Source organism: Anopheles marshallii, chromosome 3 (genome assembly GCF_943734725.1).
Source record: "Anopheles marshallii chromosome 3, idAnoMarsDA_429_01, whole genome shotgun sequence".
Lineage (NCBI taxonomy): Eukaryota > Metazoa > Arthropoda > Insecta > Diptera > Culicidae > Anopheles > Anopheles marshallii.
Window position 1 is genome coordinate 67,209,335 of NC_071327.1, and position 17,547 is coordinate 67,226,881.

The 17,547-nt window shown below is 45.7% G+C and overlaps 7 protein-coding genes across 7 annotated transcripts; 3 read left to right on the forward strand and 4 right to left on the reverse strand.

Moving 5' to 3' along the window:
* Nucleotides 1–3,866: 3,866 nt before the first annotated feature.
* LOC128714028 (dynein axonemal assembly factor 10) lies at nt 3,867–5,051 on the forward strand. Its single transcript, XM_053808904.1, has 2 exons — nt 3,867–4,768; nt 4,844–5,051. The coding sequence occupies exons 1-2, from the start codon at nt 3,867–3,869 to the stop codon at nt 5,049–5,051; spliced, it is 1,110 nt and encodes a 369-aa protein (XP_053664879.1).
* A 58-nt stretch (nt 5,052–5,109) lies between these two features.
* LOC128713057 (tetratricopeptide repeat protein 27) lies at nt 5,110–7,535 on the reverse strand. Its single transcript, XM_053807920.1, has 2 exons — nt 6,655–7,535; nt 5,110–6,574 (listed from the first exon to the last, which is right to left on the reverse strand). The coding sequence occupies exons 1-2, from the start codon at nt 7,533–7,535 to the stop codon at nt 5,110–5,112; spliced, it is 2,346 nt and encodes a 781-aa protein (XP_053663895.1).
* Nucleotides 7,536–8,322: 787 nt separating this feature from the next.
* Nucleotides 8,323–11,067, forward strand: LOC128713058 (DDB1- and CUL4-associated factor 8). The gene is made up of 7 exons (XM_053807921.1): nt 8,323–8,504; nt 8,570–8,918; nt 9,041–9,279; nt 9,350–9,433; nt 9,511–10,228; nt 10,402–10,547; nt 10,626–11,067. The coding sequence occupies exons 1-7, from the start codon at nt 8,323–8,325 to the stop codon at nt 11,065–11,067; spliced, it is 2,160 nt and encodes a 719-aa protein (XP_053663896.1).
* Nucleotides 11,068–11,515: 448 nt separating this feature from the next.
* LOC128715302 (proline-rich protein PRCC) lies at nt 11,516–12,769 on the reverse strand. The gene has a single exon (XM_053810184.1). The coding sequence runs from the start codon at nt 12,767–12,769 to the stop codon at nt 11,516–11,518; it is 1,254 nt and encodes a 417-aa protein (XP_053666159.1).
* A 596-nt stretch (nt 12,770–13,365) lies between these two features.
* On the reverse strand, nt 13,366–14,744 carry LOC128715301 (general transcription factor IIE subunit 1). The gene is made up of 2 exons (XM_053810183.1): nt 14,098–14,744; nt 13,366–14,017 (listed from the first exon to the last, which is right to left on the reverse strand). The coding sequence occupies exons 1-2, from the start codon at nt 14,742–14,744 to the stop codon at nt 13,366–13,368; spliced, it is 1,299 nt and encodes a 432-aa protein (XP_053666158.1).
* A 441-nt stretch (nt 14,745–15,185) lies between these two features.
* Nucleotides 15,186–16,503, forward strand: LOC128715304 (rab-like protein 3). Its single transcript, XM_053810186.1, has 3 exons — nt 15,186–15,315; nt 15,685–16,046; nt 16,126–16,503. The coding sequence occupies exons 1-3, from the start codon at nt 15,270–15,272 to the stop codon at nt 16,501–16,503; spliced, it is 786 nt and encodes a 261-aa protein (XP_053666161.1). The 5' UTR covers nt 15,186–15,269.
* Nucleotides 16,504–16,596: 93 nt separating this feature from the next.
* Nucleotides 16,597–17,057, reverse strand: LOC128715305 (adenosine 5'-monophosphoramidase HINT1). Its single transcript, XM_053810188.1, has 2 exons — nt 16,944–17,057; nt 16,597–16,866 (listed from the first exon to the last, which is right to left on the reverse strand). Exons 1-2 carry the CDS (start codon nt 17,055–17,057, stop codon nt 16,597–16,599), a joined length of 384 nt encoding a protein of 127 aa, XP_053666163.1.
* Between the last annotated feature and the right edge of the window lie 490 nt (nt 17,058–17,547).

Below are 17,547 nucleotides of genomic sequence, written 5' to 3' on the forward strand. Positions count from 1 at the left end.
TTGCAACGTGCACGCAAACTCTGCTCAAGATGCTGGCCTCAAAGGAGGACATCAAGGGGCCTACTATTGTCCTGTAGCCACTCACCGGCCTCACGTCAAGGTTAGTTCTCGGTCATGCTTTATACAATCAAAAAGCTTAGGAACTTGTCCACAGCCGTGGGCAAAGCAAACAGCAAAAACGGTTCGACCATGATCTTGTCTATGTCTTTTGCACTTTGATTTGAGGAATATACCAGTTTTTGCTCGTAATTTTGTTTATTGCTTTTCGCATGCAAAATATACTCCCCTTCCCCTACTGAACCTGCTCGTCGGGGTCAACAAACGCGCAGTTGGAAGGGATGATGAAGATTATGGGCGGTTAAAAGATTTATTGCATCTTGGCGGCGATCGTAAAGTATGCCTACGGAGCTGAGTCTGCGTGTATAATAAGCCGCCGAATGTTCTTTTCTTCATGACTGCCTTTCACAGGTTTTCTAGAATAAGACCACATTTTGATGTTTATGTCTAGTGCATGGTGTCACATAATAATTACTCACAGTACCTACAATTATCTTAAAGCTAAGAATTCAACAGAAAACAATAGGCAGTCTATGTGATGCTACAATAGCATTATTGGTTCATTCGGGAAATGGAAATTCAATAAGTTAGACGTATAACATCAAACAGCTTCAACGGGAATTCGCATTCAATATAAGTTTTGCAGTTATAGCTATACAAAGCTTTCATATCGCAAATGAGTTTTTGCCAAACGAATCCATAATAAAGACCAAGGTGATCCAGATAATCAGAAGTACCATGCGCGCGGTTGTTACGTGTTATTGTTGATCAATAGCAATCCTCGTCAATTAAGCCATCCTTAGGGCAGTAATATTGTTCCAAATCCTTGTTGATGTGAGTGAATGTCTCGAGTAATCTATCAATTAAAACAAATCACTTTCTCTACTTTATCGACCATAAGGAAGAGAAGACCGCCTCAGGGAAGAACAAATGCACTTCCAAATTCAATATGTATTTCAGGCATTTAATTATCCTGTCTTATCATTCACATTGAAGTCTTAGCCTATCTATATTACCTTTCTAAACATAATCATAGCCTTTTAGGATTTCGGTGGCCAACCCTAACATGAACTTGTTTGGAGGGAAAACAGACAAACTTACAACAATCTTTGGTAAATACAATTCAACAGCTGATTTCTAACCTAAAAAAAAGAAGGGTTTTATGTATCCTTCCGTGACCTTCTAGTGAGTAGTAACACAGTAAGCATTGCATTCGTTTACAGAGCAACACATTAAAATCGATGTTATAAATTTCATAACCCAAACCAAACTGCTCCTCTCTCGCATATTTGTGTCAGACAAGGTCAGGGAGAGAGAGAAAGAATAACACAAAACTACACATGAAAATCATACTTTTTTGCAAAATATAAGCATTGACAGTATCATCGATATTCCATAACCCTGCTGAAGATCCTACTTAAGATTTCCTGGAGTGCATCATATACTCACAGCTCAGAGGACAATCTTCGTCCCACTTTCCCATACGCTATAAAACCTTCTAGAACATTCCATAACTCTTGGAATTCGTTTGTCGGATCTCTCTTACGCGCTCAGTGACAAAGTTGCCTGGCGTTTCCCTTTAGCAAAATGCCCTTTTTTGCGTACGTTAACGTATGGCGGATGCACTTACACACGCACAAAACCAATAAACCCTTCAACTCTCATCCGCAACATCCCGCATACGTATAGCATTTCGAACATTTCGTCGCAACAACCCCTCTTATCCTAATTATCGATCGGTTTGCCTTCGCGGGAGTCTCTTCAAGGGCACAATCCCTGGGGTTGGGAGGAAAACTGCCGGCTGAAGCACACGTCCGCGAAACAACTTTCCATTTGCCCTTCCGCGACTCGTTCGCGATTGTCTCGCGGACAAGGAGCGTAATGGTACCAGACATTTCTCTGCTTCAACTCGCGAAAGAAGTAGAGAAATATCGATTCATTTGGGAACGAAAAAAAAACAACAACACTCCACAGACGTCACAGGAGCACGAACACAAAAACACTCGCCAATACGCACGCACTACCGATAGCGAAGCGGAAAATTGGTCTCGTGACTGGAAGAAAACCCCACTGATGGAAGATGAAAATTTGCGGGACTTCGGGCAGTTAGAATGCTTCATGTAATGCATTAATTTGTTATAATGCAAATAGAAACTATGTGACCGCTTTCTACACGTCTTGATGTCGAGAGAACTTCCTCGAGATTTTCCACACCGGAAAAAAAAACGTTAGCGCCACTCGTGTGCAGATTATGTAATTATAAACTTACGATATTGTTACACACAGCACTACATAGCACTACGAAAATCGGAATGGTTGGAGTAGGCCATTGAGGCAAACATGTGCCGACCATTTGCCACACAAAAACGTTGCACATAACGCCAACAATAAAGGTATCCTTTTTGCACTTCTCTATATTCGTCTTCGATCAAAGTATGCCGAGCCAGAAGAAAAGCGAGGTTATGGTTACAAACTATACGCACATTGCAGCTGATTCTTCTTCCAGAAGGACTGCGCTAGTAATTTCTTACCACTGGGCCGTTAAATGATATTTGGACACATGAAAATGGTCCCCAAAAAAACAAACAGTAACACTTTCACTCCTCACAAAACACACCACGAATACAAAAGCGGGGAAAGTAAGAGTATTCCTACCAAGCCGCATTTCACCATCATTTTCCTGCACCGACTGCTTGTGAGAAGCAATTCTAAAAATAAGGAATTTTCAACGTGAAGCAAATAACAGTGGTTTGTGAAAAGTGGTGAAATGAAGACGTTGGTGGAGAACGACTCTTGCTCCGATGGTAAAGCATCCTGTTTTCACAGCATTACGAAAATAAACGAACCTACGCAGGAACAGAAGTTACATCGGATCCTTCGCTCGAGACACAATATTGACAAGGATATAAAACACGACCAATTATTGATATGCAACTAACCATGAACTAATTCCGGTATCCAAACTCGCGCGACGACCGGAACTTGATAACCGCACACAACACCACTTAATTACTGCCCTGGAGCTCGTCCTTTTCCGAGAAGAAATGTTTGTTAAACGGCGGTTATAGGTGTGAGTGTATGACACCGGAGTGATTACAGCAGTGCACGCGGTGCGTAAATCGCAGAAAACGTTCGCTTTTCGTGCTAGGATTTGGCGTTATCCGTTTCCGATCGCGTATACTTTCTGGCGGGCACTAGAAATTCACTCACGGGGATATTCACACGGAAACCTGTACTTTGAAACACGGAATGAGAACAGCTTTGCTGCGCGGCACGTCCTTTCCAACTAACTGACGGAACAAGAATGAGGGAATATGTATAGAACGACGGTTAACCGTGTTTAGCTGGCATCTAGATAAAATCGAAAGCTGTGCTTACACGTATGCGTATCTTTCTGCGTGATAGAACCGAGACGCAATGGGCAATTCTCGCCATATAGTTAAGATCCAGCTTACTAACTTATCTCCAAATTCCATAATTCCCTATAAAATTAACGCGATCTTGTGTCTATTCTTCCATCAAAGCTCGATCGCGTACAACCAAACGAAAAGTGAAAAATATTTCATTTTATTTCTTATTCATAGCCGTGTACACGCCGCTTGCAAAGATCTCTGTTCGTGACCAGGCAAACGCCCACTGTGCATCACTACCACGTTCAAACGTGTGTTTATTTACAAATCCTAGCAACGACGGTTACCGGTAGCTGCGTTTTATACTTTCACCAACAAAAAGCCTCAATTTTGCAATCGTTCTAGATCATTCATCAATTCACGTCCGGCTGGCATGAACCGCACCATACCTTCGCAATCATGGATTCCGTACAGATGATATCGCACATTGAAAAATCGCTCAACTACTCGGTGTACGACGTCAAGTGGATTCCTTGTACAGCCAAATTCGTGGTCATAGGTTCGAAACCGAAAGGCACGGGAACGGTGCAAATTTACGAGCTAAATCGTGGCACGCTCGATCTAGTCAGGGAGACGGAAAAGGAGAAATCGATAAAATGTTGCTCGTTCGGTGCGTCCAAGCTTCGTACCGAGCATCTGGCGGTGGGTGATTTTGCAGGCAAGCTTGCGATTTACGATCTGGACCGGCTCGAAACGCCCGTGTATGAGGTGAACGCACACGAAGGAATCATCAACACGATCGATGCGATCGGAGGATCGACGGTGAACTGTGGTGCGCCGGAAATTGTCACCGGTGGGCGGGATGGTTCGGTGAAGGTGTGGGATCCCCGTCAGCCGAACGATCCGGTCGCGAACATCTGTCCGGCGAGTGAGAATATGAATGAACGGCGCGATTGTTGGGCGGTTGGATTTGGCGATTCTTACAATCCAGTGGAACGAGTAGTTTGCTCCGGATACGACAACGGTGATCTGAAACTGGTCGATTTGCGGAACTTGAAGCTGCGCTGGGAAACGAACGTAAAGAATGGTATCTGTTCGGTTGAGTTCGACCGGAAGGATATACGCATGAACAAGCTGGCTGTGAGTACGTTGGAAGGTGGTTTGTTTGTGTACGATATGCGTACGCAACATTCGGAGAAAGGATTTGCTTCGGTAAGAGAAAAAACCGTAGGTCAATCGCTCGGCACGAATGGTGTTATCAGCGGGGCGAAGTCGACCGTCTGGACAGTTAAGCATCTGCCACAGAACAGGGACATTTTCATCACCGGCGGTGGATCGGGAAATGTTCGTGTATGGCTTTAGTAAGTGACCATGCAGAGCATGATTGATGACACATACATGATTTTTGCTAATTTTTATTTGTTTACTCATCTTAGCCACTATCCGGAGAAACGTACCAAAACATTATCCGATGGACAAGAACAAGGTGTAGCTGGATCGCTGGAAATGCTCCACGCAACAACGCTTTCCACCCAACCTGTGCACACGTTTGACTGGAGCCCGGATCGACAGGGTTTGGCCGTGTGTGGATCGTTCGATCAGACCGTGCGTGTGTTGATTACTACCAACCTGAACTTACATTAAATAAATCCTTTTGAAAGGCGGAAAATCAAAACGTTAAGTTAAATCTTGCACTTTTCCTTTATGAATCCATTGCTTGCTTCAATTCGGTCGTTAGCTTGTCGACCAAATCCTGGAGCGTTTGCAGCGGTTCAGCACACACCGGCCATTCTGCACTGTTAGCCGAACGCAGACATGCCTGTCCAGTTAGCCGGGCTGAGCCAAGTTGTGCCCGCAATGGCACCAAACGGGTTCCATCACTTTTACCTTCTACGAACGCCCTCAAACTACGCTCGCAAAGGTCTACACAGAGGTTTACCACGGTGGCGCAGCTTTCCGGTCCTTTCGACCACTGGCTGTTAGATTGCGTGTACGCTCGGTAAGCATTTTGTAGCTTGTGACAACGCTTCAACAGATCCACGTCTTCCAACTCGGCGGCCAGCTCGTACAAATAGCCATTGTTGGGCTGTTGGGCACAGGCGTGAGCAAGCAAATTAAGTGCTTTCGCCTTCAACCGACTGCAAGGTGTTCCGTCGGCATCCGGCGTACCCAGCAAGATCGCTCGTACAATAAGTTCCAACACTTCCTTGTCGTAGTAGCGATCCTTCAGGTCTAGCAACCGTTCGTACGCGTTTAACGCATCGCTGAAATTCCGCGTATCGACACAGACGAGCAGATAGTTTTCCCAAACTTTCCAATTGCTAAAGTTACACTTGAGCGCTTCCTGGAGTACTTTATGCGCGCGAGGTTTTTCTCCCAGCATGATGTACGCCTTGGCGAGATTGTTCCACGGCTCAAAACCATGGTTCTCGAAGGACGTATAAAGCCGATAGGCGTAGGCGGCTTCCTCCCAACGCTCAAGTTGAAGTGCGGCATACCCCAGCCGAAGCAGTGTCGGTTCCTGCAGACAGTTGATCTCAATTGAACGACGAAGATGCTCAATCGCCGAAGAATAATCTTTGCGCACAAAGTAGTAATTGCCCCAGTGCCGTTGGGCACTGGCGCTTGTCTCATTGGATAGCTCCCAAGCCTGTCGATAACATTCGACATCATCCGTTGCATCTCCCAGCATACAGTACAATCGCACCGTGGGCCCATTCCGTTCCATCAACTCTTTTATCACCATCGCGGCAAGATGACGCATCTCGAGTATCGTGTGACATTCGATCACATTTTCCCAGCTCTGCACCTCTTGATAGATCGCGAGTGCGCCCTTCATCATGCCGAGACTAACCATCACGTCGGCTAGCTTTTCCTTCATCTGCCAGTAAGAGATGGGCCAAGAGCTAAATACCAACGGTAGACGATCGGCGATTGGGATCGCTGTTTCGCTATAGGAAGGTTCGAATTGTTGTATCAGTTCCTCAATTTGACGCAAAGACCGATCGACCGTACGCTTGTGAGTGGCTTCAATGGAGGCGTTCATGAAGAGTGTAGCCACACGTGTTGCCCAAGGTCCGCAACGTTGATAAACGAGCGTAGTAATGTAGGGTTGTATCTCTTCCAGGGTTAATTGTTCTTTTGGCTGCGAAACGTACAGGAAGTATCTAAAAAGGTGAAACGACAAGATAACAAATTACGTTCTTAATAAACCAAGGAGTGTTGTCTGACATTTGGCTAGACTTACAACTTGCCAAGCACTATGTTCTGCACCAAGGCAGGCAGCTGCAGATCTTCGTTCTCGTGGTCATTCAAAAACTTAACTTTCTCCAAACGCACCTCATCGCCCAGATTCAGGATGGGGGGCAATTTCATGTGACTGTGTGTTTCGGTGGCATCGGGCAATCCCAATTCGCTGACACCTTGCAGCCTTAGTGTCAGCTGCGGCAGTGGTGTCTGCTGAAACTTTGTGCGTAGTCCTAAGGCACCCTCCACCGTTAGCTTTACGTTCGAAAGCGTTTCAAGCTTCTGCAGCCATTGTTCTAATTTGGTAATGCGCTTGAACTGGATGAATCCGAACATAATTTCCGTGTAAATTTCAATTTTGATCGCCTGCTCAGCAGTGGAAAGAGCTGTCTCGAGCACTGCCACGTTTGCATTGAATCGTTCGTACAGATCATGCGTAAGATCATCAATGCAGCGCTGATGAATGAGCAAATACCGTTGATACCAAAGCCGCACGCAATACCCGGTTGGGATGGAATTGTTTCCTTCTGTATCGTGATGAAGCAGGTGTTCGAATATTCGCTTGCAAACCAATAAGCAATCGGCACGTACTACATTTACATTCAGTTCCTCTCCGTCCGATTTAAGTTTCGCCCGGCTGTTGGAGGTTTGCTGAACCGATTCGTGGAGATTTTGTTTTTCACGTGGACCGAGGAAATTGTACTGTAAAAATGCAACTAAGCTACCAATGCCCAAGTGCAGCAGTTCCTCGTTGGAAGCATCCGTTTGGTGTAGTTTGTCAGAAAGCACTTCGGCAAAAGTGGCCGACTTGAGCAGCTCATTTAATTCGGGTTTAAGCAGATGCGCATAAAATCGGCCGGATGGTTCGGAAGCTGCAATCATTGTGAAGATTGAAGTGCAGTGTAAAATGAAGGGGGAAAATGACCTTACCATTGGACCATAGCAGAGAATCCATCGTGAATCGATTTGGTTATTTATTTTCAGCTAAAACATGTGGGAAAACAGTTTGAGAAATGTGTTTACGGCAATGACAGATGGCATTTCAAACCACAGCAAAACAAACGATCTGCATAATGGTTGTCCGTGTGGTTAAAAAGTTGCATGTTTTTCATTCTTTTCCAATCTGTTTATTTGAAAATTTACCAAAGTAATTATTAAAACCAACCGATAATGAGTACACCAGCATACAATTAAACTTGCAATATTTTTTCAATAAAATTTTAGTTTTGTTCAATTATTAATATTTTGCTAAAATTGCCCACGATGCAGCAGGTCTGGACAATATGTCTGTCAGCAATACAGCGAATGTGTCAGTTCTTAGCAATCGAATCAACAACATTCTTGTGCGTAATATAATTGCAAGGTTTATTTCCATTTTAAGCGTGCAACACAATAGCGGAACGCACTTATAGATAGTTCAATTCATCGGCGGTCCGTAAAACATCTGCGGATAGAAAATTCGGACTATTCTAGACAGGTTTGTAGCACAAAGTCTGCGAATCAATTTGGTTCGCTCGCTGTACGCCTTTCAGCTGTATGCGAGGGTTGCAATAAAATGAAACCTCAGCAAGAAAATGAGGCATACGTAAAATAACCCGGAACCGTTGCGCGAAATATTTCATCCGATTCACAAGAGTCTTATATCTAGCAGGCGGCTACACAAGAAATAATGGATGAAGACTCGCTTAAAAATAACGACAATGATGCTGATGTCGACGACAGTCCACGGAAGAAGATAAAAACAGAAGACCAGCAGCAACCTTCGACATCGTCCGCCTGTGGTGCTTCAACTTCATCCGGCAACACTGCATCCACTTCCGCAGTACCGATCGAAAACAGTCCCCCAGAAAGGTAACCACGTCACCAGGCGTGTGCGGTATGTCATAAAATGAAAACTTTTCTTTTTTTCCATGTAGTGCAAATGACCGGCCAAATGAGTCCGATGATGATCCACCGCAGCAACCGGTTGATGTGGAAGATGATATACTGCTGGAGGCTGCCAATTCACCAAGACCACGATCGCGCAGTGATTCGGGAGAGCAAAGCGACGACGAAAGCGAAGAAAGCCGGGCGGACGATGCCTTTATACAGAATCTTGAGCGATCGGTTGAACGATTGCGCCGTAATGTGCGCCGTTTGACTAACCGGCACGATCGGGCACGGAACGGGGCGGACGAAAACGCACCGGAAAATGAACTGGTTGAGGAAGAAGCTCCCGTAATCGATCCGATTGATTCTTTGCGGTCTAATCGCATAAGGAACCGGGTTAGTGAATGGTGAGTCGTTTGGGAAATGTACTTGTTTTGACTGTTTTTTTTTTGCTTCTCTTTTTTCGGATTTCGGTTGTGTCGACTATTCGTCGATATATTTCTCCTCCCGGAGCTCAGATTGTGAATGATATAGCGCAGCTGTTTGTTCCGAACGTGTTTCGTGGATACGAGAGCAACGAGGACAGCGTTGATGGGGCGCAGGTTGATGAAGAGTTTCAGGCGGTGGTTAGTGACGAGGAGGAAACAAATAGAGAGTTTGCGTTCGATGCAGATCATTCGCAGAGTGATTCCGATTCCAGCACTTCTTCCTCATCTACCTTAACGTCCTCCTCGGAGAGTTCCATTTCCTACGGGCAGTAAGTAGAGGAATTCCTAAGCTATCAATTCAAATGAGCATTTGTCTCATACATTTCACCTACGTTTCAGCTCGAGCGGTTCCGAGTTCGACTATGTACACTTGCCGTTTCGCGATGAGCCAAATGTGGACTTTCAGGAAATTTCCTCTGTAAAGTACGGTTGAAACGTTTATTGAACGCGAGGAGACATTCTTCATTTCAAACGTTTTGTTCTTCTTCCCTCCCGTACAGATGCCAATGGAACATAGTACGCGAAATGTATCAGCGTCAGCATGGTGTACGCTTCCATAAAACGCCCACCACGGTTGGTAAATACGATCCGAGCCAATTCCAAAAACGTGCCTACGGTTCGGTAAATTTGGTGAAACGATTGGGACTGCTCCACAAGCTGCAACATCATCGGGGTTGCGTGAATTGCTTAAACTTTCACCCTTCGGGCAAACTGTTGGCCAGCGGTTCGGATGATCTGCGCATCAACCTGTGGAACTGGGAATCGAAGAAGCTGGTTAAGTCGCTTCGCAGCGGCCACAAAAGCAACGTCTTCCAGACCAAGTTTATGGTCTGCGAAGAGTATCGGGATAGCGAGCTCGAGATCATATCGACCGGGCGTGATGGAGCGGTGCGCCACATGATCGTTGACCCGTCGGGTCATCCCACCACGAAGCAGATCTTTCGATCGTCGCAGGCGGTCCACAAGGTGGCGATACCGGCCCGACACGATCGCATATTCCTAACGGCCGGTGAGGATGAAACGGTACGGCTGTGCGATTTGCGCCAGGCCAAGGTCCAGACATTGGTCAATGTCCACAAACAGTTGTACAGTATTGCGACGCATCCGTTCGATTCGGAGTTTTGCGTTGCCGGTTACGGCAGCGCGGTTCGCGTGTACGATCTACGTCGTGCACAACATCCGAAAAAGGTGTTGGTCGTAGGAGGGCCACCGGATATAGTAAGTACAGCTTGTACCAGTATGCATTAAAAAGAATGGCTAGGTTTCAGTTATTTTTCAGTCCAATTCCCTGCAATCTAATCCATTGAAAATGCATATTTTTTTACCGATTTGTACGCCTAAAATTTTAATCATTCTTGTGTTCCTTTTTTAACGCTGCATTGCACAATTAGAGAATGAGGCCGAGCATCACATGCGCTGTATACAACCATGATGGGACGGAAATACTTGCCAGCTATAGTGAAGGCGATATTCACCTTTTTAAACTGGATCCACCAGACCTACAAATGGGCACCACCATACAGTTCCGGGGCCACAGGTAATTATGATGGCAGGTCGGGTTAAATAATTCCCAACGGTATAACTTTATTCTCTCTCGATCTCTTTTCAACACTAGCAACATAAAAACGATTAAGGGCGTAAATTTCTTTGGACCTCATTCGGAGTACGTCGCGTCCGGTAGCGACTGTGGGTCCATCTACATATGGGAAAAGAGCAGCCAAACCATTGTCAACTGGTTGCGATGCAACACGAGCGAGGTTGTGAATTGTCTCGAATCGCACCCAGAATTTCCGATACTGGCCAGTTCCGGTGTAGATTATGACATCAAAATTTGGGTTCCTAAGGGGCTGAACGATGAGCAGACGGCAGCACTATTCGACTGCAACGATCTGAAACGTTACGTGCGACGCAACCTTACCCTGGGGAACAGTTTTCGGAGCAACTTCCGATCGTCACACCTTACGCACTTTTTTCCGACGCCGTCTCGCCGTCGTTCCGACGAAGCGGTACTGGGCGATCGGGCTGGGCGTTCCCGGTTGGATTGCAGTCCGTCATAAATGGCATTTGAGTAATGTAGATTAAGAAGCCAAGGTTGCGTTAACACCAGTGCTACAGCCAGTTACGCAGGCAGCAAGAGCGGGAACATTAAATTTTGTAATGGGAATTCGATGATATAGATAGGCAGGGCGGCCGAAATTATGTTTTACTTCGTTCGATCTGCTACCGTAACTAAAGGATGGTTATGGTTCAGTATCGGAAATATTAAAGCAACATCGATGTAATGCCACTGTGTACTTTCTTTTCAATTATAACACGATGACATGTCCTTGGTTGTGGAATCGTTCTGAAGAGTTATTATTGGTAGTTTATGTAGTACGTATACTATACAACTTTTTCTATTGCAATAAACGGAGATTTAAAAGGTAAACGGAGACGATAGAAACATTTGAAATTGTATACTAAAATTTATTTAACCGCAATACCATATCACTCAAGGAAAAGCACTCAAAACCCGTATTTGCTTTGGGTTTGCCTCCGGGACTGTCGGTTTGCGGCCCACATTGCTTCCAGTTCCTGTGCGTTAGCTTGCGCCTTGCTCGCCAGCTGGGTAATGTGCGACTTTCGCTTGCTGGTACATGTCCAATCACCCACCAGGTGGCCGGTCGGCACGTATCCCGTTTCATCCTGCAGTTGGCGGCGCAAAAAATCCTCCTTCGATGGAACGATATCGGCGGACGTGATGTCGATCAGATCGACTTCTTCGATACGGCCCCGTTTAGCACGGTTACCACCGATAAGAGCGGACAGAGCCGTCTCGCTTGCCAGATCCTCCGGCGCAGCATCTGACTGGTGAGCTAGTGCTGCCACGTTTCTGTTTTCGATCGTACTCGATACGGCGGCTTCCGATTGTTCATCCGCTTCGGTATACTTTCGTACGTTCTCCGCTATTTTGGCAGCTTTTTTAGCAACCATTGCGCTGATTTCGTTCGTGCTGACCGTTGGCAATTCATCGACTTTGTTGAAGGAGAAGAAATCCACCATTTGCTCGTCTCCATCATCGTCCTCATCACTGTTGTCGGCTTGCGATGATGGCGTGGCAGCTTTGTCGGTTTTCGTGCTAGAATCAGCGGATTGTGCACGACTGTTGGATTTGGTCGCACTCATCGGTACGTTACGCGGCCTATTCGCAACAGAGTCCGGTACGAGACGTTTGCTAAAGCTGGTGCTAGTGGATGGACCCGAGGATGAGTTGCTGGACGATGGCCCCATGGTGGGTTTTGCGTCAAAAAGCGCTGTTCGTGGTTTCGGTAGCATGCTTAAAAGGTTGGTCGATTTGTTCGGTAGTGCAGCACCGATGATGGGCTTTTGTTTCTTCGCATTCTGCACATCGTCCCCATCTTCCCCGAAGTCCTTCATCGATGGGATGGTAATTTGCACTTTACCATTACGTACCTTGGGTTTCGTGGCCATATTCAAGGCGGACGGTGGCTGGGGTAGTGGAATGTTGGCCGGAACTGCTTTTTTGTGCAGGAATTCATCATCTTCCTCCACAACGTTGAGATCGTTGAGACATTTGGGTGCTGGAAGATGCAGATGATTTTTCGGCGATTCGGTGATGTCGGGATCTGTTAAGTGTTGTTCCGAGCTGGTGTCGACAGATCGAGTGCCATCGTGTTCTACCACCGTTGGGTTCTCTTTTTCCGATTCCTCATTATCCGACGCTTCGTCACTACTGTATTCGTAAGCCACCAGAGACATGGTTTGTGTTTGCGAGCTTTAATTCACTTGCGTATAGGCCAGAAACGCTATTCGTAAACAAACTCGTCTGCAATAATGTAGGCCGCGTACAGGCATTCCCCGAGATACGCAATTACAGTGAACTGCCATATCCCGGGAAAAATCCGCGTATCTCGAATTTCCGCGTAAGTCGAATCCGGGGATAAAATCGTTTATATTTCAAAGTTACATAGTTGGCTTCCTTCACTGTACCGAATTTATTCAACAAATCACGTGTCTTTTTGATTAATTTATGTAAATTAATTAAAAACAAATGTTTCATATGACAAAGGAAAGTATTTTCGACCAATTTTTCGCCCTTTTGTTAAGATTGCGTGCTACCAAAATAACTCAGTCTAATTTCCAAATACCGCGTAGCTTCGCATTCGCGTATCTCGGGGACTGCCTGTACTTGTTTCGAATGACAGTTAGGCTGAACACGTTGTAAATGTCATTTTGGAAATTTAAAAACAATGCCGCCCGGCTTGGCGCGAATCTGTAACGAAACAGCTTTTTCGCTTTATGCACTATGCATTCAAATTTAACATTTATTTTTCCTTCCTTGATGTGTCTAATCATTAATCGTAAATGTGACTGAAATGGTCCTGGTACACCTGTATGTAGGTTTCCTTTTCCTGCGGCGACATGTCCGCTATCAGCTTGTCATTAATTTCATCCAGCGGATATGGCTTTCCTGCTACGAACACCGAAGGCATGTCATCGTCCTCGGATACCGATTCCGGCTGTTCGGCGTCCGGTATGTCTGCATTTTCGATATCCCTATCATCGTCGCTAGTATCACTCGAGTTACCGTCGTTGTGCTGCCCCAGACCGCGTACTGCTTCATTGGCTGTGTTGTTGGCGCTCTGTTTTTCGTGCTGCAACAGCACCGACATAATGTCGTCCGCATCTTTCCGACTGCGGGTTGACATAACATTCGTGGTGGTACTGTTCGTGCCCGTGCTGCTACTGCCCGTCGATTGCGGTTGGGTGGAGGTAAAGGCAGCTTTTTCCAGGATCGCATCAACCGAATTGTCGTCCATGTCGTTCGAAATGACGGTTGATTCGGTCATCCACACAGGCCGATCTTTGCGTTGCGTTGTCGTGTCCAGCGTATCGCTATCACCGATCGTAATGTCTACCCGTGTTTCCTCAACGACGAACCCACTGGATCGAGTGGCTTCTCCGGACCACTGCTCCGTCGGTACTTTGGTGGATGGTTTTGCGATTCTGTAAATTGCAAATTGTTAGAAATGTGACGCTTTGAGTTGTTCACGTATACAACTCCAAACACGGTGATTTGAACTTACCCTCGTATGGTGTCTATGTCTACCGGTTCGGGTTCCAGGATTTCTGGCGAAAGCTTAATACCCTCGACCTGCCGTAACAGATCGTACAGCGGTTGCAGCTGCTCGTTGAACTTCGCCAGTAGCAGTCTTGAATCTTTCTTTGGCAGTGCGGAACTGTCTTCATCCACCGCATTGCCACAGTACGTGCAGCGGAACTCGCTCGTCGTGAAATCAAACAGCTGGTCGGCCTCAAGATCCGTAAACGTCTTCTTGCAGTTGGAGCATTTAAAGCTCGCCCTGCTCGTGGCATCCCGTTCCTCCGTTTCCATCCGTTTGCGCATGTGATCGAGCTTGTACTTTACTACGTTCACGAACGTTTTGTAGTTGATGAAGTAATAATTCACCTTTTGCGCTTTTCCATCGGGGCCGGTTTCCATTTTTAGTCGAACTTGAAGAAATTTATCATTGCGCAGAATGGCTATTCGGGCACGCAGCATTTTCCGTTCGAATTTTAACAACTCACAAATGTCGTCTTCCTTCATGCAGGGATTCCGAACCAGCATATCGATCACGAGCGCATCCTCGATCGTGTAGAACCCCCGTACGACGAAACGGGCCAACTGTTTAAGACTGCTTGGTATCTCGGTGACGTAGCGTTGGTCTCCCATTTTTAATTATGTTGTAGCGTGGATCGATCTGAAAAGATTAAAACGTGGAAAATGTACTAAAATTACAGTGCTTTGAAATGCGAAAGTTGCAAGGGAAACACAGAACAATTTGCTTTTCAACGAAAAGAATTTTTGAAATCAAAGTTCAATGTCTGCAAAAATTGATATAAAATTATGCAAAAGAAAGCATCGTTTTATTTTAAAATTTATTCAAATATTTTTTCAAATGAACAGTAGATAAACGATTAGTCCGAAAGTAACAAAACGTAAACAAACGACTCCTCTCAATTGTAATGGCCCTTTCTGGCTCACACGCTCGTTCTATCGCGCTTTCGCTCGTTATCGCTCAGAAACACGCGCTACACCACTACCAACGCTATGCTTCACACCGTGCACACGCACACTCAGACACACCTGTCAAATATTAGGCTAGCGTCGGGATGACTGTGTGTGCTTCTCGCTCAGTTTGTTGTTCGTTTTCACGAAGGCTAGGTTCGGAGCTTGCACGATTTTTCACTTCACTATATGGCGGCTATCGACAAAGTTCGCGTACTGGTAGTTGGTGATTCCGGTAATTGGTTACATTACGCGTCTATTGTTCGATATTTGGTGACTCCCGGTGATGTGCAACCGTGACAAAATGAGTGCTTTTTCGCTAGCCGAACTGGAACCGTGCCGCGGCACGGTGCGCCATATTGAAAATTGGCATTTCGATGGTGGCAGTGTTGCCAGCAGCAGAGAGCGAGAGACAGAGCTGAACCGCATGCCGGTTTTTGCTAGCATCACTGGTTGTTTGTTATTGTTTTTTTGACAACTGCATATGAATGCAAAATTATGAACTTTTTGGGAATTGCAACAAATGTTTGGGGGGGGGGGGAGAAATGAAACTATGTTTAAATTGAACGCATTCAAATTCTGTGCCGCTTTGCATTCGCTACAGGAGTTGGCAAGACTTCGCTTACACATCTGATCGCTAACAATGAACCGCTCACATCGCCTGGCTGGACGGTTGGCTGCTCCGTGGAGGTGAAATTACACGAATATAAGGAGGGCACACCGGCACAGAATACGTTCTTCGTCGAGCTGTGGGATGTTGGTGGTTCGATCAGTCACAAAAACACCCGTAGTGTCTTTTACAACCCAACGCATGGCATCATTCTCGTGCACGACCTTACCAACAGGAAAAGCCAGGAAAATCTGCAACGATGGTTAGCGGAAATTCTGAACAAAGACGGAAAAGACGCGCTCAAGGGTGGCGACACGATAGACATGGATCCGGAACAGTTCCTTGGTTCGACACAGGTAAAACATGAATCGATGCAACGGAAGCCCATTATGGAACTCAGGATCGATGCTCAAAGTAACGTAAATGATTGATTAGTTTAAACTTTGTCAGATACCGATACTGGTGATTGGAACGAAGCTGGATGTGTTGGATGAGAGCCACAAGCACAAGATCGTGAATCGTACGTCAGCCGGAAGCATTGCGGAACAATGCGGGGCGGACGAAATTTGTCTAAACTGCCACGAAGCCCGATCGTTAGCTGCGGGCACAACCGATTCTGTGAAGCTGGCCCGGTTTTTCGACAAAGTGATCGAGCGAAAGTATCACAGTAGGGATGCGGGGCGAAAGTATGCCACGAACTATACGTCCAGCATGGCTGGATCGTTCGGCTCGTTTCCGCTACTGCCACCCACAGCACCAAATCCCACATTCAGTTATCTCAACGCTAATCCTGTGACGGAAAGCTTATCGTGATGTAAATAAATGTTAATACCGCCAAACGTAACCGTTCCGTTGCTATTTTATTCGTACATCCAAGTCCGTAACTGTAGGAAATGCGTAACATCATTACCCAGGAGGCCACTGCATCTGACGTCCGCCGAGGAAATGCAGGTGAAGATGATAAACGGACTGAGCACCGTTCTTACCGTCATTGATAACGACACGGTAACCCTCTTCCAATCCTTGTTCCACTGCCACCTTCTTGCCGACCAACATCAGATGTCCGAGCAGTGCTTCATCTTCTTCCGATGCCTTGGAAAGTTGCGAAATGGGTTTCCGCGGAATTACGAGGAAGTGCACCGGTGCTTGCGGGCACACATCGTTAAATGCAACGCACTGCAGAGGAACAGGTGAAACGAAAGGTCAACAACAGCAAATGGGCACAGAAATGTTAGGAAAGTTTGTTCACTTACCTTGTCGTCTTCGTAGATAAACTTGGTGGGGATTTCCTTTCGAAGAATTTTCCCGAAAATAGTATCGTTTGCGGCGGCATCGGCTGCCTGCGCCTTTGCTACCTCGTCCGACATTTTTCTGACTGAAATGATATGAAAAAAAAAACTGAGGGAAGAGTAGCAAGCATTAAGGCTCGATTACACTCACGTCTGCCAAATTCATCGGTTGATTTGGGATGAGAACAAAATAAAGGATGTGAAAAACTGCTGCGGACTAAAATTGATGACAATTTGAAAGGTTTTTTTAATTTATGAAGGGCAAAACAATAATCTAAACGTCGGTTCTTTTGGTATTCCTAATTTTATCATTCCATAAAATGTCATTGTGTACGGGAATTCAGCAATAACGTGTACACGCTCTGCATTTTATTTGACAATCGTGTGACAGCCCAAAACCGAATTTGTCTCCCGATTATCCGTGCGAACGAACATGTTTAAATTTTAAACGTTGGTAGCGGAAATATTCTTTTTCATAGCATCTTAGCACTCCAAGATCAAGCTCACAACAAAAACCATTTTTTTGCTCAAGAAATAAAGATCAGAAAGTGTGTATAACTTTGTGTAA